The following is a 25,993-nucleotide window of genomic DNA, read 5'->3' as shown; positions in this document are numbered from 1 at the left end:
TATGATAATTAATCTTAATAGATAATTACGCAAATCTGGTCAGATTCTTCAATCCTTTGAAATACTGAGCAAGGTTGCAGCGTTTTGAGGTCGGTTGAATGAGGACTTCCAGCATGGCACACATCAGTAAACAAGAAAATTAGTCAGGGAGTGGAGAGAACTAGCTAACGTTAGCTAAGTTAGCTAATTAGTTGAAAAGAACAATAATTCACAATGTAATGTAAAGTCTGTCTCACATTAGATGTGCTGCACCACATTACATATTTTGAAACCATGGTTTGTAATGGAGGTGCACACACAGGCACTTTTAAATTCCTCAGTGTGCAAAAACGCGCCACCCAACATTTTGACAGTACTACATTAAGTTAAGCCATATCAAGATCGCAGAGAGCCTTTAACTTAACACAGAGAAAGGCAGACAGTCTTTTAGTAAACAAACAAATGCAAAGGTCAGAAAAGGCTGAAAGGCTGAAAAAAACCCTAGCAGAAACACTACATAGCATTTTATATAAACTCGGTCTAAACAGCAAACTGAACAATGTCTGTTGGTGAGCACTGAAAAATGTCTTTGTATCCGAGTGTAAAGTGCTATATAACATCAACTATATAGTATATAGTATTCAAAGAGTCAGAATCATTGATACACAACTTCTAGAAACCCCTGAACAGCAGACAATGGGCTTTGAGAGGGTATGAGGAATAGTGAATGACTTATTGGTGCCATCTGCAGGACAGGGTGGGTAATGCACTCAAACTTTCCCTATATCTCTAGGGACAACTCATCTAAAGACAATGATCTCAGGATAATGAATTATTCCCAGATCCCCAGATATTATCCTGAGATAATTTATTTGAAATACAAAATCCCATAAAGAAATATGTAAAAAAAAAAAAAAAGCACAGGTATGATGTTTTTTTTTTAACTCATTATAGGGAAATCCATGTCCTTTTGGGGGCTCTACATAGATTTTAGACCAAAATATGCAACAAAAAGACCAAAGAACTGGTGGTGGATTTCCGCAGGTGCAGACACTCTCCTCCATCAGTGAACATCCAGGGTATGAACATCGAGAGTGTGGACTCTTATAAATACCTGGGTGTTCATCTGAACAACAAACTGGACTGGTCAGTCAACACTGCTGCACTCTTCAAGAAAGGCCAGAGCAGACTCTACCTGCTGAGGAGACTGAGGTCCTTTGGGGTGCAGGGAGCACTCCTGAGGACTTTCTTCGACACAGTGGTGGCATCTGCCATCTTTTATGGAGTGGTCTGCTGGGGCAGTAGCATCTCGACGGCAGATAAGAAGAGACTGAACAAACTTATAAAGAGGGCCGGCTCTGTCCTGGGGTGCTTCTTAGACCCAGTGCAGGTGGTGGGAAACAGGAGGATGACAGCCAAGCTGGCATCCATGCTGGAGAACAGCTCCCACCCCATGCAAGAGACTCTGGCAGCACTGGGCAGCTCCTTTAGTGACAGGCTGCTTCACCACAAGTGTGTGAAGGAACAGTATCGCAGGTCCTTCCTTCCTGCTGCCGTCAGACTGCACAACCAGCACTGCTCCCAGCGGACCACATACACACACACTTAACTACACACACATGTTCAGGGAACAGAGATCCCTCAATGTAAAAATGCTATGTGCAATACCCCCCCCCCCCCCCCCCACACACACACACACACACACATGTGCAATCAAGAGTCATTTGCAATAATCTGTAAAAAATATTGTTATTGCTTTTTTAATTCTTATTTGTATTGTGTATAGAGTGTAAATTATTTATCTATATTTTTGTATCTGAGTGTCTTGCTATCCCTTTCTGCTGTGACACTGAGAATTTCCCCACTGTGGGACTAATAAAGGATTATCTTATCTTATCGTAACTTAATATTTGATTATGTGTTTACTGTTTATTGGGCGAGTCGAATATTTGCACTTCATTGACTTAGCTGCATTTGTAACCCTACAAAAATAACTGTTCTATATTTCTCTGTAATACTAATGTAATTTTATGAATCCTTATGTAACAGTATTGGCAACAGACATATAAGGACATGACAAATAGCAACAATTCTCATATCGGTACATGTATAGTAACTGCCTACAACTCCAAAACCCATTACAAAGCAATGATTGACTCAAATGTAATATATTTTGTGGCATGGGCCTACGCAAAGCCTGAGGCACTGTGAGAAATGTGTGAGTAATGTAAAGTGAGTACGGCTTAATAACAGCTGGTGAACGCGACAAGCCTTGATGCAGGCTGTCATCTCTCTCTCTGCTGGATGTTCGCTGTGTCTATTTGTAAAAGACACAAAACTGCCCCTAAAGGTTAAATGGTAAGGGAGGAAAAGACAACCACTGGTGGTCCTCAGAGCATTCAGACCACACTACTGAGATAAAGCGCTTAATTTAGCGTGGCTGGGAGTGATGGACTTCATTTATCACAGCGAGCGCTGCATTGGACTCACAGTGAAGACTTTTTCGGGCTGTCCGCGCGCCCGCATGTTTGTGTCGTGGATCTGCTTGAGGATCATCCAGGCCTCGTCGTGCTTCCCCACCTGAGCAGAGAGAGGGAAAATCCATGTGGGATTAACAGGATCGGATGACAGCCACCCACCTCCTTCGCCTCAAAGCTTGCAGAGGGAGTCACGACGCGACTGAGTTATGAGCTTCAAAGAGAGTCTCTTTCTTTGTAAGGCGATTTCACTAACAGCTGCTCAGAACATCTAAAATGAATCACTACAAAGCAACTAGGTGGTAAATTGAGGCATAATCGAAATGCATTTTGTCACTGTCACGCAAAAACCTTTAGGATTTCATTCCAAGCCATTTTGAAGCATTTCTATCGGTCCATTCCTTATGGCATTTTGACACCATGTAAAGAACAACTGCCAGATTTACATTACGTCAAAAGGTAAAAATGCATCCAAAGATAAAATTTTAACTACACTACATCTCCATATGTTTGTGGACACCCCTTTAAATGAATACATTCAGCTACTTTCAGTTGTACCCATTGCTGACACAAATGGGCGATTGCACACACACAGCTTGTCCAGTCCCTGTAGAAAGGTGTTGCCACTAGAATAAGACTCTCTGCAGCAGATAAACATGAAGCCCCCAGCATTGAGCCATGAAGCAGTGGAACTGTGTTCTCTGGATTGATGGTGCTTTTAGGATGAGCTTTGGTTGCTGAATGCAATAAAATTCTCACAGCAATGCTTCAAAATTGAGACAGTAACTCCAACAAAAGCAGGACAAACTCTTTTTTAATAACCTTGATTATGCTAGAAACAATGAATAAGCAGGTGTCCCAATACTTTGGTCCATACAGTGTACTTCAATTCTGGATTACAATTCTAATCAATTACTATAATATTCAATAATGCAGAATCCCATATTTTGGATGCAATACAAATAATTCAATCAATTCTAAATACTGGCAAGACAATTTACTTAATGAAAAAATCTAACTACTGAGGTCAGAGGTTTACACCTCCAGCTGGTGATGGATGTGAGTTCAGTGGCCCAGCCCATAAATCATACACACTCATGCGCATCCACTCAATTGAACCTTCTTACCTCCAAGTAGAACCTAGGGCTTTCAGGCATAAAGGTGAGAGCCACCACAGAGCAGACACATGGCAGAGCACACACCACCACAAACACCCTCCAGCTGTGGAACTGGTACGCTGAGCCCATGCTGAAGCTCCAGCCTGAGGAACACAGAATGACAAACATTTATAATAATTGTAAAGCTATGAAATCCAAAATCCATAAAATCAAACTGATAATCTGTGGTGCACATGCCTTAAAACATCTCTTCATACTTTCATATAAATTATTTCTCACTTGTATTTCATTAAAACCTTTTAGAAATGATGGTGAAAATGCAGTTTCTAAAGTGAAGAGGAGATATTTTACAATGATATGAATTTTACAAAAAGCTACTGTTGCGAGAGCAGACTTGATTTATGGAAATAATAATTATGTGAAGATTACAAAAAAGATTTCTAATTTTTCCAAGTTTTTCCTACAAAAATCAGTACAGATTATAACCTGTCAATTAATTTTTATTACAAAATATTAATTTAAAATGTAAATATGTATATTAATGTTAATCATTATTAAACTATCTATATTATTAATAATGTAATTATACAGAAATTATATAAATGATACTGTCATTTAAACAGATGAAATACCTAAACAATACTTCTAAACCAGAATGCCCTATGCTGACACTGTGGGCCAGATGGCTTAAAAACTAAAAGACCAAGAAAAAATAGTCACTCCCTTACAGGAAATCTTTTGCCTGGTAAAATATTGAGCGACATGCGTGTGGCAGAATATGCACTTTAAGAACGGGAAAAAATCCTGCAAATTTTAAGGCACGACCCCTTTCTCTTGTCTCATAGATGAGTAGGTCACTGAGTAAGCTAAGGCCCATTTCACACATTCTACCTCTGTGTGACATGAGTGATGCAACAGCTCTCGCTCATTGGTCATCCACACATCCAATGTTAACAGTGAGGAGCAGTACAGTAATTTTATATCCGAATCATCACTCTTTATTGACACACATTCTTTTCCTAAACAAATAAACAGTCCAAACAGACACTTTACTTACTTAAATCAGCATTAAGTAGCATGTTTACCTTAAAATAGCACTTTTAAAATCATTGTGATGCTCCACTGTCTCGTGACAGGGAGAATTGTGTTGCTATCATGGCTCGGCACGCTGATAACTGCACTATGTAACTCTGGTGAATGCATGTCTAAAGCATGTGGCTCAAAGCGTAAATTACACTTACTGAGTGTATGGGGAGCCCAGGAGCAAGGAATACTAATTCACACATACTGTTACTTAAATAAAATAAAAAAAACATTCAAAAATCCATTTAAAAAGATTATCACTATTCACCCCCCACAGTTGACTGGCTTTGAGTGAGAACTTCAAAACTGTGTGTAGAAAAACATGGTTATCTAGTATTACATTTGATAAAGATGATGAATTGTAGAGTTTTCCTTTTTTGACTTTTCATAGCTTATTTAAATCACTATACTATTATCTAGATTCATGACCACTTCAACCCATGCTTAATCATATCAAAGTCCTTATAGGCAAGTCTGTTCACTCTGCAGTCATCTTTGCAACGCCACCAGATGGTTATTTCCAGTCACACAAGGCCAGGCTCCATTTCTATCAACTGAGAGAGCCCCCAAAAACATTCAAATGGATGATAAAATTGCCATTTTTAAAACATATTTTAAATCAACACTAAAATCTTACTAAAACCTAAAACCTCATGAATAGTTTGTAGCATTTGGCTCAATAAAGCACATAAAACACGATTTCTCGGCTTGCTCTGGCTACTGCAATCCTTACATCAGGCAGGGGGTTCTTTCTACATAAGCACGACAATATTGCCGACCCTCCTCCACTCGCCGCACAACCAGCAAGCTCAATGCCATGACGCCATGTTGAGCGTTACAAGAACTCCATTTATATTTCAACCAGTGGCCACATCCTCCATGTATGAGACCCCCCAGTGTCTTTCTACCAGACGTCTCAGTAAAAACACAGCTTAATTAATATTCTCCACTTTGTTTCTGTGTATGGCTGCGCAGCAGGAGGCAGTAGGGGGTGAACAGGGCAGGTTAATGGGATGTGTTTTTGAATTAGAGGGATGCCATTTTTCTTACTCCCACTGATTCCATTAGCTACACAGGGAGTTCCTCATTAATCTTCCAGATCCCATATGCCAACACATGCTCACATACGAGGTTAACTCTTTGAGTCTGAGTGTGAGCCTGGTGCTGACGCATATGTCAAATCTATTTTCATCATAACATGAGTGGGTATTAATATGGAATCTCACATAAATACATCTGCAATGTGACGCCAGGTAGGTAGATGATATTGTGTGGTAAATTACTGTCTAATATTAGTATCATTATGCTAGTAGTTCATATTTCTACCATGTGGTGGGCCCACATAAGGAAATTATTGCTACAAGATGAAATGCAATCACTAAAATTTCTGCAATGAGTAAATGAGTGTTACTGCATGCAGCCAATGCATGGAAATAGCAAAGTGATGGGGATGGGGTAGTAATTAATAGGGGGCACAATGTGCATGAGGCATCCTCAATAACAGAAAGTGTCAGGATCCATCTTTCTGATTGAATTCTCTAAACAACCTCTCTTATACCTCAATATGATCTACTACACCCTATAATACTAGCCACACAACCAGTAAAGATCTCTTAGGCTCATATAATAATGCCTATATGAGGTGGAGAAGAGAGACAGACAGTGACGTTTCTGAAGAAATGCAATGTGCCAGTCTATATACAGGTTCTTGCTGCAGCTAACTGCTCTTACGGTCCTGTAATTGCCTTTTTCTCTGCAAAGCTTTTTGCATCTCAGCTAGTTTGAAAGTAATTTCCGAGATGCAAAGTGATGTCGGGTACTAAAGACCACATTAAAATGTAAATGACCAGTAAATATGGCTTTATAAGAAAACATCCCTGCTTGATCGGAATTAGCCTGGCTATAATGCGGCAAGCCTACACACACACACACACACACACACACACACACACACAACAACAACAATCTCCAACATTTCCAAACAATTAGTCTAAACTGTTTTTGGCAATAGTATCTGTTCTAACTGGTTGTGATATGTAAATGCCTTTTATGTAGAGCAGCTTGATATGCCTCAGCAGCGTCTCTTTTACAGATTTTATATAATTTCATGTTCTACTATTTCAGTGCCCAGCATGCAGTACACAAATATACCATATAACCCTGCAGTGCTCCACCAATCATGACTGCCAGCCTAGCAACTGATCTATAGGCTAATAAATACAACCAAGCTAGCATTTCAAACTGCCCCCAAAAATCCACCTCAAAGCAGTTGTAATTCCTCCCAACGTCAAAATGTGTCAGCAGAAGTGGGTTTTCTTCTCACATTTCAGGAGCTGATGATAACGTTAAGTGGTAGCTTTTAGTTATGGCTGCTTTCCGTCAGGTTATTATTCTGTTGCTCTTCCTCACTTAGAGTGTTGAAAATGACTCCAAAACATCTAAACGTTATCATAAGTTTTATTAATGCCTTGGAGTTGTTGTTTCTTTTCATTTGCTATCATGGATATCCCAAGGATTGATCAACCCATTAAACAGCCTAGGGCTCACCAGCAGGCCAAAAGGGTTATTGCTAACTTCTATTACTACAGAATAGCCCCACCGGTTGTTCAGAATTCCCTGTAGTTACTGAATAATTAGCCTTAGTGTGTAACTGTTTTGAGGTGTGTTGCTCTTCCCCACTTAGGGGACAAGAAATGACTCGAGGACTTGTTCTCCTAATCTTTATCAACTCCTGGAGGTTAAATTCCAGATAACACAAGAATTCCAAGGACTGATTAACAGCTTAGAGGCTGGACTTACTTTGAAGTAAACGTTTGTTCAGTTATGGCTTTTATCCAGTGGGACAGCAGAAGCTATTATTTTATTTATTTGTTTATTTATTTTCATAATGTTTCTGTTTATGTAAAGCAATGTAAAACCATTTAATCATGGCCACCTTGTCCCATTAATACCTGTTACAATAAACTCCACAACATCTTACTGGTCAAACATCTAACTCTAACTGTGGTTAGCGCTCAGAGTTACAGATCACAAGGTTATGAGTTTGATACCCACATTTGCTACACTGTCACTGTTGAGGCCCTTGAGCGAGGTCCTGAACTATGGCTCCAAGGGTGCTCATAGTGTCCCATGGCTGTGTGAGTCCAGTGTACTATACTCTTAAAGATAAGGTGCTACAAAGGCCTGTTCGATTAATCTAGAACCAAGACATGTGTGAAGAACCTGTTAAAGGTTTAAATAAGGGGATGTAAAGGTTCTTTACCAATTTACAGGGTCTTGAAAGAAAAATGACCTCTTGACATGCACTTAAAAGCACCATTCAGACACTAAGTGGTACTTGTTCGTGCTTAGTTTTTATTGGCTATTGACGGGACTTGTTTAGATTAAGTTGTTGACCAGTATACACTACTAAATTATGTTTGGAATTGGGAAAAACAATCAAGCATTTGAAATGCTCAGACTGGTCTGAAATGCGATCAGGAGGCCAAAAATCTGAATCACTTTCCAACTGTCGACTCTGACTAACATAAACCTGCAGACTAGCCCCAACTAGCACAGTCTAAGCCAGACTTAGAATCAGGGCTGATATTTAGGTAAAAATCGTGTTGCATAACCCTGGCTTAAGCTGCCAAAGTTGGGTCCTTGAGCAAGGCCCTTAACTTAACTACGGCTCCAGGCCTTGGTTAATCCTACACTTTGACCACAGTTCACCAAGCTGGTATAAGAGATTTTGTTGTGCTGTAAAACATATAAAGAGAATAAAAAAATCATTAATTAAAGACAAAGATCCTCAACCTCAAGCTTCTTAGCCTTTGTTCCTCAGCTTTTGATAACTTGTGTATCCTTTTTTGTTTCTGCCACCACAACCATGCTTCCTCCTACAACAAATTCCTCCTCCAGGCAGCAGCTGAAAACTGTATTTATATTTTTTGGACAAATTTCCACAAGACTAATCCATTGATGTGTGGGAGGAGAGGGGGAGGCTTCTGGAGGTGGGTGGAAGGGAGGGGGGGGGGCGTTAATGCAAGGAAATGACAGCTTTGAATAAATCCACTGACATATTCAAATAAGACTTTGATAAATGCCGCCGATTATACATGGATGCCTGGATTAAAGTGTGCGCTGAAAAGACATGGAGGGTGATGGCTGATGGGACTGTTTAAGCCTGCTGTTAAAGAATCTGCACCTAAGGAATATGTGGGATGTAAAACAGCAGCGTTAAAGATAACTGAACGTGAGAGCTGTATAAACGCGTGTGTGTGGGATGGAGTGGCTTTCTCTGTGCATTAATGTGTCATCAGACCATGTTGTCTGATGAGTGTAGTCTATAGAAAGAGAATACATATCTAAGCATGTACATTGATCTATCTGTTCATGTGTGTATGTGTGTTTGTTTTCGTATACTACTAGGATGGAAATGCCCTCACTATGCAAGAGAAAAGAGGACTAATCACAATTTCAGGACCAACACAATAGTCCTGTAAAGTTTTTCAACAATGACTAAGTTAGACTAACACTGATTTCAACCTAGTTCCTTTGCATAAGCTGCAGTTTAGTTTGCTTTGGTTAACACATCATCATATATTACTTTTTGTACACTTTTATTACGCAGCATCTTAATAAAAGTGTTCAAATTTGGCTTGGCGACAACGTAAATTTACACTGCCATATTATTTCAGCCACGTGACCTTGCAGTCAGAGGGAAATCAGTAGCTTCGGTACTCGATGAGTAAGAGGAGCTTCTCTACCTTAACTTTAGCTAAACCTACAGCTAAAAAGTGCTTATACAGCCCCTGCTAAAGTTCCGTTAACCTGCAACACTGAGTAGTGGTTTCCACTGCTGACGTTCACAGAATTACTGCACTTACTGTAACTTACTGCCTTTAAAACATGGCGATGACTTCACTGCCCAACTGCACAAACCTACTAGCTATTATGTTGCATTAAACTTCCTGGAGTTATGTCATAACCTGAGTCCACTGCTTTAGAGTCCAGTGGTGGTGGTCTTTACATCACTCTATCCGAAGCTTGGCACTGATCTGACACACTTCGAGGTTGAGTTGCTGTGGTTCTTAAGCGCTTCCACTTTTCAATAAAACCACTCACAGTTGATGGTGGAATATCTAGGTAGAAGAAATTTCACAATCTGACTTTTTGTTGCAACAGTGGCGTCCCATTACACTGCCATGCTGGAATTCAGTGAGCTCATTAGAACCACCCATTCTTTCACTAATGTGCGTAAAGGCAGACTGCATGGCTAGGTGCTTGATTTAATATAGCAGTGGCAATGGGACTGAATTAAACACCTGAATTCAATGGTTAAGAGATGTGTCTAAATACTTTTGTCCATATTGTGTAGCTGTTTCTTATGTATTAATAATGTTAAAAGGTCATGTTTTCAGAGGCTTTCAATAAAGTAAATAAGGGACATATGAATGTATAGATGACCCGATGTTTTCCCTCTATATAAAACCGAACATGTGTGTGTGTGTGTGTGTCTTCTTAAAACCTTACGCTGTGTATTACAGGTACCGTTGTGTTCAGAGGGAACTAGTGCTGCTGTAATTGCCTTCTGTGTGAGGCAGCAGCAGCCAGACCCAGAGGGTTCGTGTTTCGCCCATGTCATTGGAAATCTCATTATGTGGATTATGTACATAATTGACTGAAGGTACGGATGACTGAGTCAGCAGCAGCCGGCATACCTGCACTTTTTTATAAGGCATGTGAATAGCAGACAGCCAGTGCTGCTGCCAGTGCAACTGCTGCTGCTGGAAGAGGGGATTAAATCTGAGTCATACACACGCCAACACATACGTGTATATGTGGATAGAAAACTACAAGAGAATGCATTGAGGTAGACACGCGCACTCAAATCCCTCACCAAAGACGCACGAGCACGCCAGAAAAAAGCCCCACATTTCTCGAAAACTGGGCAACTGTGTCATGGAGGGCTGTGAAAGAGAAGAAAAGCATTAAGAAACAGATTAAAAAAAAGAGAGAGAAGAGGAGCAGATGGGTGTCGTGACTGCTAGAAATGAAGGGGGACTGCATAGAAAAACCCCTCCCTTCTAAACCCCCTTTAATGTGAAATCAATGAGCGGTGGTTTGCGAGTTGACATCTGCCTGCAGTTGAAAGTGTTGAATCTGTCACAAAAACGCAGCATTTTCTGCGTTTATTATTATTTTTTATTTCTTTTCAAATTTTTCTTAGATTTTTTTTTTATGTTGTTGTCATGTGTCGATGTCGATGTGTGTGTGATCGCGTGGGTGTTTGAAAAAGTAGGTGTCTGTAAGAGGATCTGGAGGAGGCAGACACACCCAAAGCATAATGAACGGGGATGCATATTCTGATGTTCTGATATTTTGTGTATAAATTAAACAGCCGACATCAACCAAATTTCACACACTTTTTTTTTCAAGGCTTTGATGTAAATGTACAGGTCCAGCCCATCTATGCCATGTGTAATTTACTGTAGTTTAATGAAAGACTGTAAATTTATTTTATTTAAAATAAATAATGAACTATGTTTTTGAAAAGCACACAAATGTCATAAGTGATCCTCATAGGATAAAGTAAAATACAACAAGTGTTGTTTAATGAGACACCCTTTCTAATGAATACATTCAGCTACTTCAGGTTGCACCCATCGCTGACACAGACGTGTGGATGCACACACACACACACACAGCTTGCCTAGTCCCTAAGTACTGTCAATGGGCAAACCTATTGGCACCATGCCTAATGCCAGGCATGGGCTAGAGTTGTGTAAAGCCCCCAGTACTGAGTTGAGGAGCAGTTGAACTGTGTTTTCTGGAATGATGTATTTAATGAATGTAATACTTTTAGGATGAGTTGGGGGGTTGGGGATGAGGTGGGGTGGTGATCATCCAACATCCTGATCTCACTAATGCTCCTGTGGCTGAATGCAATCAAATCCTCACAGCAATGCTCAAAAATGTAGTAGAAAGCCTTCCCTGGACAATACAGACAGTTTGTCCAACAAAAGCAGGATCAACTCTTTTGTTGTGATACCCGATGAATGAGCAGGTGTCCCAATACTTTTGTCCATATAATGTATTGTAGGGACGCTGCTGTTTGATGTCTCTTTACTTTTGCTAGTTGAGTGTAATGCACTAACAAATAATAAAAGCCTATATACCTCAATCTAAGCATCAGTGATTCCACTCCGGTGGCAAAAAACACATTTACTACATACTTACATACTTACTAGTATGTTCTAGTACTACTACTAGTACTTACTACTAGAAGGAAACGCTGGACACCAAACCTATCAAGCTGTATGGACTCTCTACATTTGGGCTCGGCGGACAGTAAATTTGTAAAACGAATGTGATTTTGGCCACACCATTGTATGAAGCTGGATCACTGCAGTGCCGGTTGTGCTACTTAGACGGCTCCCCATAGCTCATGAGAAGTGAGAAACCAGCGGGGAGGATCTAATGGAGTGTTTAAGACAAATGAAGTGGTGAATGCATCACCATGAATCACCCGCCGTGTTTCTCTCTCTCTCTCTCTCTCTCTCTCTCTCTCTCTCTCTCTCTCTACACTAGCGAGATGCCTCATACTTCGAGCTTGGAGGGCTTCTCTGCTGTTACTCTGCTGCCTTTCGGGAGATCTCAGCAGCAAGAAGGGCAATCGGCAGCATGCTAGGCACGTAGCCCCACTCTAAGAGGGAGAAATGGAGAGGGAGAAAGAATGAACGTTGAGCGAGAGCACATGATAGGGGGTGTGAGTGAAAAAGAGAGGGAATGAACAAAAGAGGGAGCATACAGAGACAAGAATACAAAGCAATACGAATGTCTTGCACTAAGACAGACAGAGACAGGGAGAGCTTGAGGGAGACCAGGCTGGCCAACCGTGACCAAGCCATCACCACACCTTCACCTCCTCTTTACTGAGCCCCTGGTCGTTTCCCATCGATTTCCATCATCCTGACTGAAAATGACGCAGCCTTTTATACATAAAGCAATCTAATTTACATCATTCCCTCCTTACCTAAAACCGATTCATCAGCCAAGGCCTGTCTGATGTCTGAAGCTCGCTTTTTCGTTTTTGCACTAGAGATAAGAGGCTAATGAAAATGTCACGTGGCATCAAACCACGTCAAATAATAAACCAGACAAACTTCAGGTATCAGGACTGAATTCTTTTCACTGTCATTAACCATACTGCTTATATCACGTTGATGCTAACTGTGGGCAGCACAGTAGGCTTAGTGGTTAGCACATTTGCTTCTCGGCACTGGGGCCTTGGGTTCAACTCTCTGTCTGGGTGAAGTTTCCTCCAGGTTCTCTGCCTTCTTTTAACAATCCAGAAAGATGGAGATTCTCACCTGTGTGTGTTGGGTGAGAATGTTGAGTGTAAAGGGTGGCTTAAAGTGTATTCTTATAGTCATATACAATGTACTTGTGTTCATATTTGAGTTCATATATATATATATATATATATATATATATATATATAGAGAGAGAGAGAGAGAGAGAGAGAGAGAGAGATAGCAAAGCATTGCCATTTAAAACTGAATACTCTGGAGCCAGAGAATACTCAAGTATGCAAATGTACAAAAAGTGCCATGCCCAGCCAAGGCTCTGCAAACGCACAGCCCTGCTGTACAAACACACATATTTACGATACTGTGGCAGTTAAGGCTGTTCAAACTGGTCCGCCATGACAGCTGACCTGAAAAAAACATGCTGGTGCTACAAGACTGTCGCTGTAGTGCCCTATGTGTGCACTTACGTTGTGTTAAAATGAGTCATGACACATTTCTGAACGTAACTACGAATGAAACCCAGTCTACGAGTTTGAGGAGTCTGCGTTGGCATGACTTTGGAATAGATCATTGCATCAAAAGGTGTCCACAAATATATGACTATATAGTGGACATTAGCCTCATAGCTGCGGAAGCAAACCTCAGTTTTATTTTTTTGGCCAAAATAACGCTTTAGGGCCATAGTCAAGTTGATGGCTTGTCCCCATGTGTGCCTGCATCTGGCTCGGACTAATTGTGGGTCACTCATAAATCATGCTTTGCCTGCACATTGTCTCACAAGGCAGGGGGGGGAAGCTCATTACACTCCAATCATTGTAAACCACAAAAAAGGGAAAAAACAGAATGCTCTGACACTATTTGAGCTGGAAGGCTCTTTCTTTCATAACCAACCACCACCATCACCACCACCACCCCCATCCCCCTCTCCTGGCCCTTCTTTAGTATCTTTACTGATGAGTGCAGCTTATTTCTGGCACTGAGGTCCTCATAAATCATGATGTTGTGCCTCCCCCCACAGGAACACCTTCATCCTTTAAATATCCCAGCAGTGTGCTCCATGCGCATTAATCACTTAACCTAAAGCTCCCCAGCTTCACACACACTTACACTCATCACTGCCAGCCAGGTCGCGTGGCTGGTAACCCAACCTAGCGTTGCCAAGAACCTTGTTTTTTTTATCAGTCCCGATCAGAAAGAACTGGAACTCGTGAGTGATGAAGATGTTCTTTAAGGTGTTTCATCTACACGTCAGTTTGGATTAGCTGTGTTGTGCTTTCTTCCATCTGATTGGATGCAGACATTGTGGGAATCAGCAATTTACCACAATGTACTGAAGACAATGTGCTTTGAGCCCTCTTGCTTACCGTAGTGAGGTATGATAGCCCAGGCCATGGCTGAAGCGTAAATCTCCCCGATCATCCAAAACATGCAGAGCCAGCTGAGATGTTCACCACGCTTCTCCCTGGCCAACACCTCCGCAAAGTAGGAGAAAACGATGGGCACGGCGCCACCAATCCTAGAAATGATCAAATACCAAAAGGGACAAAGGGAAAATGGATGAAGTCATTAACAAGAATTCAAATATAAAAAGTCAAGAAGGATAAGAGGATAAAAAGTGCAAACCAGTCTGTAGGACGTTCAAGGTAAATTATTAAGGATTCACATTTAGATACTTTGGTCAGTAAGTCTGCTAGAAATTTGAACAGTATTCGTGTTCTAGCATCAGATTTCAAATCAGACAAACGAAAAAAAAATAGGTTTCTGGATATTTTGTTGATAAAAGCTGATAGAATTTATCTACTGGATCATTTCTCAGGACAACCTCTAAAGACCAGTGTCCAGAAAGAAACTGTTTTAGTTAGCACATTTGTATGTTAATTACATTTGTTCATTAAATTTGTGCTGTGTGTGTGTACTTACCTGTGAAGGGAAAACAAAAGATCTACAGCATTATGCCTTCAGTGTTGTTCAATGGAAAATCTTGTAGCTGATTTTTTTTAATGTAACTGAATTACATTTTTAAAACTATATTTGTGTTTTAGCATCTAGTTCTAGTTTTTTTTTTGTTAAATTGTGTCAAAGTTGCACTGAAACTATTCAGTTTTTTTCTCTATCAACAAACTAAAAGGCTTGTGATTCCAAGATACTGTGCATAGAAACGACATCATTTATTCGTAAAAATATAACCATTTAAAATGCTCCCAGAAGGTCCTAGTAACACACATTTCTGCACTAGTGAATTGACCCTAAGCAGGTATACAGCCTGTTTGTGCAAACTATTGGGCACCCCTGGCCAAATTACATGTATTGTTGATTTTCTAAGTGTAAATACATAAACGGTAAGAATACAAATTATGCCACATTTTATGTTATGTTAACTTAAATTCAGCAAACAAATCTGCTCTAAAATGTACAGAAAAATGTATGGTTTGTTTTCTGTAGATGACTTTGAACAGGGGTGTTCAGGCTTTTGCATACGGCTGTTATCTTGCCTTCCTTGTGGGGTAGTCATTTGTTTAGAATTTCTTGGGGACAGGATGTTTTAAGGCAGTAAAAGTAATGAGTTGCACAACATTTTCATGCTGCGCTGCAAGACCCTGGAGCACAGTAGAGTTGTGGAAAATCAACCCCAGTCAGTCATGTTTTAGGGCAGTTCTCGTGTTCTTCATTTCATTTCTCAACCTGGATTGGCTAAAGAGGTGGCGGAAGCCAAATAGTCAACGATTTAATCATTTTTAATAATATCATCACAGTTATTATTCCTCCAGCAGATGATTAACACTTAGTTCAATTCAACAGACATACATGAACTGAGATAGGCTAATCTTTGGTCAATTACATGTACCACACTCTTGGGTGCTACAAAGGGTTCTTTGAGGGATGCCACAGGAGAACCATATCTGTGAAACAGACGTGGGAAGAATCTTTAAATGGGTAAAGACACATTACTACTACATTACATTCTCTACTAGTGTTGCACCAACAGTGATACTATATCGGGATCGGCACTGATACTGGCACTGACACACAGTATCGACATCAGCTATAGAGAGCACTGATACCATGAAACTGATGCCATACTTTTTTTTTTTTACATAGAACAATTTTGTTTGCATACTTTGTTATGAAACTAAATGTTTAAACAAACAGTAAAAGCCAGTCATAAATAGTTATTATTATTTTTATTATTACTGTTATTAAACAGACATTTAATGAACTTTTACATTTAAAGCACTTTTCTTTTCATGTGGTGTTTTTTTTTTTTTGTTTTTTTTTTTTAGTTTAAGCAACTTGTTTAAAGGCCAAACATTGAAGTTTAGAACCTTTTTACACAGAGATGTGTACTTGAATGTGAAATAGCTGCAAAAGCACTTTCTGTTTCTAAACTGGCGTTTGTTTTACTGCTCTGAAATGTAATTTTAAACACTAATTATGTTTCTGCATTGTGGCAATTATTATTTTTTCATAGCTCTGAAATTTTTCTCAACCAGGAACCTCAATCTTTTTATAAGTTTTTTTATATTTTATTTGGGATAAGATATAAAAAGTACAACCTATAAAAAGTGGAAAGGATTTATAGCCATCTATCCAGTATTTAAGTCAAAGTTGGTATCGGTATCAGTATTAAAAAAGTAACAGTGCTTTGGTGCATCCCTAATCTCGACTACATTTAGGGTTGAGTGGTATCCAGTCTTTTTTATACCATCATACTATCTCAAACAAAGTCAAGCAACCAGTTCTGCCGTGACTGGACTCATAGTCGGCTATCTTAGATAAGTTAGCTAGCGGGCTAAACACCACAGCAGAGACCATGTTCCAGATAAATGAGGCTCAAATCTCACCTGTTTAGAGAAAAAGCCTCATACCTGAGAGCACAAAGTCGAGTGAATGGTCTTAGGAGTGTTTTCAACTGTCCCGCAGACTGGTTCATCCAGGTTTGCTTGCTTTTCCTTCCATTCAAACTCATCATCACGCTAAACTCGCAACTATGGTGAGCCTGTTTTTTCCCCATCTGTTTTTAGAGCGTGACATCACCAATCAGTGATTTCCAACAAGGCCCCAACCTGTGGATCTCTTCAATGCACATGAATGAATAAGCTATTTTATCTGTGTACTAAACAGACACAGATTAGAAATTTGACACATTGGACACGCCATAATTTTGAAAGATCGTCCTGATTTAGAGAGACCATCATCATTTGTAGATACAGCAGTATATACAGTATATTATTACCATTATACAGCCCAACCCTACACTCTTGCTTAGTCAATCAGATCTTGAAGCTGGAACTATCCATTTTATAAATAAATAATAACTGGGAAGATGACAGTAATGAACTTAATACCACGGTAGGCACCACATAATTGCTGTATTACGGTAATATGGTTATCGTCACAACCCTAACTACATCTCCTTCACAGACATGGTTCTTCTATGGCATCGCTCAGAGAATCATTTTAAGCACCTTTATTTTTAGGAGTGTAGTTCGAACACCACCAAATAAAAACACCTGGGATTAAAAAAAAGAATGTAGCATAGTTTTTTTCGTTTTTATAAGTCAGCGGTAGATGAAATGTGTTCAGAAATACTACAACAATCCCATCATCCCAAAGACAAGTGTTTTACGTATAGACTCTCTGGCAGTCTGCAGTGACAGAAGCTGCTACAGAGTCAAGAAAGTGGCACTGCAGTGGCTATCGATCCGGGCAGATGTAATGTATTGTCTGTCCGAAAAAGACTATTATCTAAAGCAAAGGGAAGGCATTTTCGTTTAGAGCAGAGTTGATAAAAGATCCCCACTGGATCATTTCTCATGACAACCTCTGGAGACCAGTGTCCAGAAAGAAAAAGACACTGTTTTAGTTAGTCTGTAACATCTGTATGTTAATTACATTTGTGTTGTGTGTTGTGCGTGTGTGTGTGTGTGTGTGTGTGTGTGTGTGTGTGTGTGTGTGTGTGTGTGTGTGGAGAGGGGGGGGTGAAGGGAAATTGAAAGATCTACAGCATTAGGCCTTTGTATTAAGGTACAATATTATATAGTGTTGTTAAACGGAAAACCATTTAGCTCATTAAAAATATATATTATTATATACATAAGCATTTTATGAAGCATGAACCAACAGAAAAGTAAATCATTTAAGCTTTTTTAAGCTACATTTTCATTACGCTTACGAACGCTTACAACACTATTTGCTTTTGTTCAGTGAAGCCTGAACTAGACATTTCTAAATGGTTAATTCACTATGCATTAAATGTATTTATTATGACCCATATTAGTAAATAAATGGATGTCTATTGTATTAATAAGTGCATTAATAGTCATAACATTACCACCCTGCTATGCATGTTATTCAGTACTGTTTAGTCTCTGATGAGTTTAACCTATAGCACCTGACCATTTTACAGCCGGCAGGTGTTAGTTCAGCCCTTTTTAACAACCAAACACTGGCAATCTCTCATAATATGATATACATAGTAGAGATATATTTTTTCAACCTAAGCACAATGCACCATGAATAGATACTGAATTTGTAATGAACCTTACTTCAGAATATAAAATATGTCAAGGTATATTAGACTTTTTAAACTCAAATAGAGCAATAAAGCTGGTACTATCTAGAACCCTCATGAATTAAAGTGCTGCCAATTTAACACTAATAGCATGTACATTCAGGTATTAATTCATGTTCAATCATTTGCATTACATAGTGGTAACTATTTCATATTAATTATTACAACTAACAATGCAGTTTGTAGTCAGGTAACAGACCTCCAGTTATGTAGCAATAAAGATTATATTGAATAAGGCTTAAAACATAATGAATACATCCTATAGAAATGCGTAAGTCAGGCTTTATATCACAGACATATATTCATGCTCCTTGTATTCATATTTATTGGGTATTTTGTCTTGCACTCTCCTCTTTTCTAATTCTATTTGCACAATGCTACTATCTGAACGTCTAGTAGCTTCCAACTGCATTTCTTTGCCTTGTATTCAATCTTATCTATCTATCTGTATGACATGAAGATACATTCAATGGCATTTTATATTTAATATTTAATGCTGCTGCAACTCAGGGTTGATTTACTAATTTGCACTATGGTGAGACCCCATCCGCTTCTGGTTAAAATGAGCAATAAACCGATGCAGAGATCAACCACACTCAAATGACTCATTTAAATGTGCTCATCCTAGCATGTGTGTTCACGTACGGACTATCCTCACAAACTAAGCAGACATTTTCTCTTAAACGGTCTCGAACAACTATGCCGTTCCATTATCAACAAGCTGGAGAAAACATGTGTAATGAAAGCTGAGTGTGAGTGGGGGACTGGAGAGGGGCGGTGCATAAGACTCACCCAAAGCCTGCTATCGTGCGACAGAGCAGGAAGAAGCCATAACTTTGCACGAAAGAGGACAGGAAGGCAAAGAAGCCGTTCATGGACATGCATATGAGCAGACACTGCCGTCGGCCCACCTTGTCCGCCATGCCCCCCCAGAAGAAGGCCCCCACCATCATCCCCAGGTATACAATGCTACCTAGGAGGTAGGAAGTGAGAGAAAAGGAGAGAGGGGGGAAAAAAAGAGAGGGAGTTTATAAGCAGAGACAGAAGGTACATGCGCCTCAGGCAGGAGAAATATACACAGATAGAAGAAATGAGGCAGCAGAGCACTGAAGAGTTTCTCAGGCTCCCTGGCTGGCTTTGGTGCACGACACACTGAGCGCTGAGCGCTGCGTGAAGGATTTACGATTCCATTACATTTTAAGGAGATGATGTTTTACTCTATTACTGGATCAGTGGTTTCACCTGAGGATCCTGTTTGTCATTTATTAAAGCAAATGGTAAATGCACAATGAAGGCTTGAACCAATAGCAGAACATTATGTTGTTGTTTTTTTACATAACTGAACCTTTTAAAGATTTACAAATGTCAGCAGTTTCACAATCCATCAGACAGGCTTTGTTTTTCTGAAGCATCTTCAATAAATCACATCAACATCTTTAATTTAGTACAAAAGTCTGAATCACAGTCTGAATGAGCAGTTTCGTGACTGCATATTCTCCCAATTATAAAAGCTAGAAAAAGTTATTTAAGGTCCAACTGTTTGCATTGAAGGTGGAGGAAAAACAACTGCAATGCAATGTGTTTCAATTCTGTCCCTCAACTAAAGGCACATACACTTCATATCCAAATGTTTGTGGACACCCCTTCTAATTAATGCATTTATCTACTTTAACTTGTGTCACTGTGGACATGGATGTACAAATGCACAGGTACAGCTTGAGCTTGTCTGGTCCCTGTAGAGAAGTACTGCCAGAATGACTGTCTGGAGTAGATGAAACATTAACCTACCAGCACTGAAATGACTAATGCTAGGTGAGGGCTAAAGGGGTTAAAAAGCCCCAGCATTGAGCTGTAGATCAGTACTTTTGGGTTGAGTTGGAGAGCTGGGGATGAGGCGGGCGGTGATCATCCAACATCATGACCTTACTAACGCTCTTGTCGCTGAATGCAAATGAATCCAATCCTCACAGCAATGCTCCAAAATCTAGCAGAAAGCCTTCCCTGGAAAGTATTACCCTTAATTTTGGAGGAAACAATGAGTGAGAAGGTGTCCCATACACTATACACTATATGGACAAAAGTAATGGGACACTTGCTTTGTTGTTTCTTCCATGCTCGCATTTAAATGGGGGTCCACAAATATGTATACCGTGTATATCTATTACATAGAAAGGAGACAAAGGCTCTAATATATTTAGTATTTACTGTTATTTCACCATGATAATCTGAATGCCAATCAGTAAAAAGAAAAAATACAAACCAGTACAAAATCCATTGGCCGTTCATTTACCTTTTCTAGAAACCTTGAAGGAACTTGCGGAGATGCTAATGTAATATACTTGCATGAAATAATGAAGGAGGACTACCTGCTCAGGATTCGTCCGCATAACCTCAAATATCAGCTAGGTGGTTAAAATCTGGACACAATTGGATGTTCTAAAAAGACAATGACCCCCAAATTAGTGCTGGGAGATATGACCAATTAAATCAATATCACAATTCACTGAACATTTGACCTTGTCTCTGATTAATGAACAATTATCTAAGCTGCTTGAGGTGCTGTAGGCTGTGTAGGCTGTGTGTAGGCTTGGTGTCGAGTTCTTCTCCATGTTGGTAGTAGTATGTCTTAAGGGGACAGTGCATGAACACACACAGTAGGGAAACAACTAACAGAATTAACATTGGAAAGATTGACATAATATTGGCAATATTACACAATGTTGGTTTCGATATATTTTCGATGAATTGTCCAGCCCTACCCCAAATACACATCAGCTGGTTGTGGAATGGATAAAGCAGGCTAACATTAAGCTTTTGGAATGGCCTTCCCAATGTCCTGATTTCAACTCTATAGAAAAGTCCGACCGGTGCCAAGAAAGCAACACATTTAATTAATTAACCTTGAACAATTCTGCCAAGAAGAGTGGTCAAAAATCCAAATCCAGAATTCTGAAGCTTAGTGATGGCTACCAACAGTGTCTGGTCAAGGTGCAACTTGCTATGGGACATTTAATTAAATACAAAGGTGGGCTTTAAGTATATTGCTAACCCTGTACATTTTTGCACCCGTTTTTTTTCCATTAAACATGTATGTTGTCACTTGTTCTGCTTTGGAAAAAGACCAATTTCGTCCAACCACAACTGTATGCCTGGGATCATTGGGAACTATATTGCAACAGTAAACTGAATAAGGAAATAATCATGTTGGTAAAACAGCGCTGAGATGCAGAATATTATTGCAGAGTATTCAATACAATTCTGCAGATGGTTCACTAAATCCTTTGGCCACTGTGCTTCGCTATAAAACAGATTTTAAATTAACGTGCAGCTCATGTAGGGTTCTCCTTGCTCAGGGACAGAACGAGGATGCCGCAGTGAGTATGCAGAGAAAGCTGTCCACAGTCAAACTGTCTTACTGTAGCCAAGGAGGTAAACACTGTGATCAACTGACTTGCAGAACAATGCAAGCAGATTTCATGGCAGAATATTTATCTGTATTCATGTGATTCAGTGATTCAGGTACCCTTTAGAACAACACACAACACTTTATAAATAAAAATATCTACTAAGATTTCAATAAAAGATCAGAAAATGTTGCTTTAGCAGCTTCGGCGCACTGTGAAGGCCTTGTGCCTTTGAAAAAAACAGTGTCTGACAGGCTCTTTCAAGAAATCTCAACTGCACAAGCAACAAGAAATCCCTGAAAGCTTTGGAACAGTAAAATCCAGCCCCATGTCTGGTTTGCAGCTTTCTGTACGACCAAGCATTCACAGTCTGCTGCTGTAGAACAAATGCAGCAACTATTAAGAGGCAGCAAAGAGTGTTTTTGCTGTTACAGCAGCAAGCAGCGCTCAGCTTGTGAAAGCGAGAAGGAAATCGGTGACGTGGAAAAGTCTTGTCTCTTCAGGGGATACACATTTCATTTAAAACTTTTCATTTCGTCTTGGAAACAGGCCAGCGAACAGCGATTTTAGGGGGGAAATTCTGCTGCATTGCACTGCGATTTGTAGCATACCGGAGGACACGGAGAGGACGTTGGAAAATAGGTGGACTCAGGCTAAGGAGGTTTTTAGTTCTCATCTACTCCTTCATGTTCTGATTTCAGCTTGAAGGTAATGCAGAGATCAGAATTAGACATGTACATGACACTAATAAGCCAAGTGATAAATTATTCGATCCAATTAAACAGTGACACCATTATAAGTAGATTACTCAGATTACTTAACAATAATATGCAAATGTACACAGGAACTGTAACAGTGTTGTGATGTCAAATAATGACAAAAAAACTGTTAGATGTAAGATGAATTAATATAACATACAGTCATTTATACACACATAATATAGAGTATAAATCATCGCTGTCACACCAACACACTGTATCTTAGATTTTATTCAAAAGTCATTTTGGGAGCATTTCTATTGGTCCATTCACCATGAAATGCTGATACAATCATGCAAAAGCCTTGCATTTCCATTATATATATATATATATATATATATATATATATATATATATATATATATATATATACACACACATTGTATTGTAATTATGCAGTTATGTGCCAGATTTCTTTACTGAGATTCATTAAGTAGGCATGAGGTAGGGGTGGGCAACATAATAATATTTTATTGTATTGTGATCGGATTTTGTTATTGTGATACACAGTATGCTTATCTAAGCATATCGCAGATATTGTTAGTGCTTAAAGGACACTGATCATCTGCTTTTTAAATATAAATCACTGTACTTTCTAGAATAATTGAATAGTAGTTTTTAGGAATCTGTGTCTACTGATACGTGATCGTGAAGTCTTTAAATATTTTAATATAATATTTTTCCCATATCGCTTACCCCTAGCATGAAGTGATATTGTATCATCTAACATCAATATCATAAAATGAAGCAAGTATCCTCCCATAGTAATTCAGAAATATGGATTAAATGCAGCTCTCAGCATGACAGATTTTTTCTCACAGCATTCCCAGTGGCAGAATGACTATTGAAAAACATACAGATAGGACAGCATGCTGCTTTCAAAAGGTCATTTCCAGGGTTCCTCCACTTCTAATAAACGGTTTGGTCATCACTTTTGTCAAAACATAAAGTTTCTAAGTAAGCATCTCAAGACTCCTACTGAAATACAAGCTTCTCACATACACTATACAGACAGAAGTATTAGGACACCTGTTCATTCATTGTTTGCGTTTGTTGGAGTAACTGTCTCTACTGTCTATACTGGAAGGTTTTCTACTAGTTTCTGGTGCATTACAGTGAGGATTTAATTGCACTCAGTCACAAGACTGTTAGTGAGGTTGGGATGTTGGATCATCACCACCCCACCCCACCTCGTCACCTCGACTCCACAACTCATCCCAACAGTACTGGGTGGAGCACCAACCATCATTCCAGAAAACACAGTTCCACTGTTCCACAGCTCAATGCTGGGGGGCTTTACACCCCTCTAGCCCACACCTGGCATTAGGCACTCATTACTCACAAATTCCTCCCAGGAAGACTTTATGAACACTAATCTGAGTTTTCAGTTAAAGGCACAATATACCAAGATTACTAGTAAATAAAGTATTCAATAATAACAGAGTCACTATATGTTAAAGTGTTTATGTAACCCATTGTATGGGTTTTGTCATACTGAAGTGAACAGTGAGGAAATCCATATGTACAAAGAACATGACTTTACATCTGACGCTCGAGCTAAGGGGCTTTTTTAAACTGAACAACTATCTGCTGAGTAAACGTGAGGTGACGGGGACACGTTGTGCTGTAGAATGCTAGAGTGCAATGGAGTCTGCGGGTAAATGCCAGGCAGTGGCACTGGTTATGTGAACTTTGACACTGCAGGGGTAGTGGGAGTACAGATGCCCTTAGGGTACAGGCTTTCACAGAGCAACTGAGTTTCCCAGCAGGGCCTAGAGGGAAATCAGCAGTTCCACACTGCTGAAAACCTCATGAGGAGCGCTGTGTGGATAGATGGCAACTGCCACAAAGGGAGTAACAAACCACAGAGAGGCTGAGCACAACTCGCTGGCGATGGAATACTGCTTTTGAAATGGTAATTTCCAACCTTTTCACTCTGTAATAAAGAAAAGAATAAAGAAGAAAAATAAAAAGTATTGATGTCTGAATTAAAAATGTGTGTTTTTACTAAAGTCTAAAGAAATGATGTTGATGTGTTAAGTTAATGTGAAAAGTCAGAAATTATGATGTCTAAAGTAAAGACATATAATAGAAGTGTAAAGTACAGAAGTCTAAAGAAAAGAAGTGTAAAGTATAGAGGTCGAAATAAAGAAGCGTAAAGTAGAGACATCTAAAGTACAGTAGAGAAGTGTAGAGGAGAGATAACTAAAGTAGAGATGTCTAAGGTAGAGTAGAGAAGTATAGAGTAGAGACGTCTGAAGTATAGAGGAGTATATATGTATAAAGTACAGAAGAAAAATGTAAAGTAGAGAAGGGATGACTAAAGCAGAGACATCTAAAGTAGATTAAAGAAGAGTAGAGAAATGTAGAGGCATCTAAAGCAGAATAAAGAAGAGTAGAGAAGTGTAAAGTAGACATCTAAAGCAGAATAAAGAAGAGTAGAGAAGTGTAAAGTAGACATCTAAAGTAGAGTAAAGAAGAGTAGAGAAGTGTAGAGATGTCTAAAGTAGAATAAAGAAGATTAGAGAAGTGTAGAGATGTCTAAAGTAGAATAAAGAAGAGTAGAGAAGTGTAGAGATGTCTAAAGTAGAATAAAGAAGAGTAGAGAAGTGTAGAGATGTCTAAAGTAGAATAAAGAAGAGTAGAGAAGTGTAGAGATGTCTAAAGTAGAATAAAGAAGAGTAGAGAAGTGTAGAGATGTCTAAAGTAGAGTAAAGAAGAGTAGAGAAGTGTAGAGATGCCTAAAGTAGAGTAAAGAAGAGTAGAGAAGTATAGAGATGTCTAAAGTAGAGTAAAGAAGAGTAGAGAAGTGTAGAGACGTCTAAAGTAGAGTAAAGAAGAGTAGAGAAGTGTAGAGACGTCTAAAGTAGAATAAAGAAGAGTAGAGAAGTGTAGAGATGTCTAAAGTAGAGTAAAGAAGAGTAGAGAAGTGTAGAGACGTCTAAAGTAGAGTAAAGAAGAGTAGAGAAGTGTAGAGACGTCTAAAGTAGAGTAAAGAAGAGTAGAGAAGTGTAGAGATGTCTAAAGAAGAGTAAAGAAGAGTAGAGAAGTGTAGAGACGTCTAAAGTAGAGTAAAGAAGAGTAGAGAAGTGTAGAGACGTCTATAGTAGAATAAAGAAGAGTAGAGAAGTGTAGAGATGTCTAAAGTAGAGTAAAGACGAGTAGAGAAGTATAGAGATGTCTAAAGTAGAGTAAAGAAGAGTAGAGAAGTGTAGAGATGTCTAAAGTAGAGTAAAGAGGAGTAGAAGTGTAAAGTAGAGACGTCTAAAGTAGAGTAAAGAAGAGTAGAGAAGTGAAGAGATGTCTAA

The 25,993-nt window shown here is 39.3% G+C and overlaps 1 protein-coding gene across 1 annotated transcript in view; it reads right to left on the bottom strand.

The window, feature by feature from the left end:
• The window catches only part of sv2ca (synaptic vesicle glycoprotein 2Ca), a 52,562-nt gene that overhangs the window by 9,517 nt on the left and 17,052 nt on the right, over window positions 1-25,993 (bottom strand). Inside the window, exons 3-6 of the mRNA XM_072664917.1 lie at window positions 19,316-19,496; window positions 14,316-14,467; window positions 3,584-3,717; window positions 2,470-2,559 (exon numbers count right to left, since the gene is read on the bottom strand). Coding sequence (XP_072521018.1) covers window positions 2,470-2,559; window positions 3,584-3,717; window positions 14,316-14,467; window positions 19,316-19,496 — 557 coding nt within the window. The remainder of the gene's footprint in view (window positions 1-2,469; window positions 2,560-3,583; window positions 3,718-14,315; window positions 14,468-19,315; window positions 19,497-25,993) is intronic.

Source organism: Salminus brasiliensis, chromosome 20 (assembly GCF_030463535.1).
Source record: "Salminus brasiliensis chromosome 20, fSalBra1.hap2, whole genome shotgun sequence".
NCBI classification, from domain to species: domain Eukaryota; kingdom Metazoa; phylum Chordata; class Actinopteri; order Characiformes; family Bryconidae; genus Salminus; species Salminus brasiliensis.
Note: the sequence above shows the minus strand (reverse complement) of the source record. Positions and strands in the feature narration are given on the sequence as shown.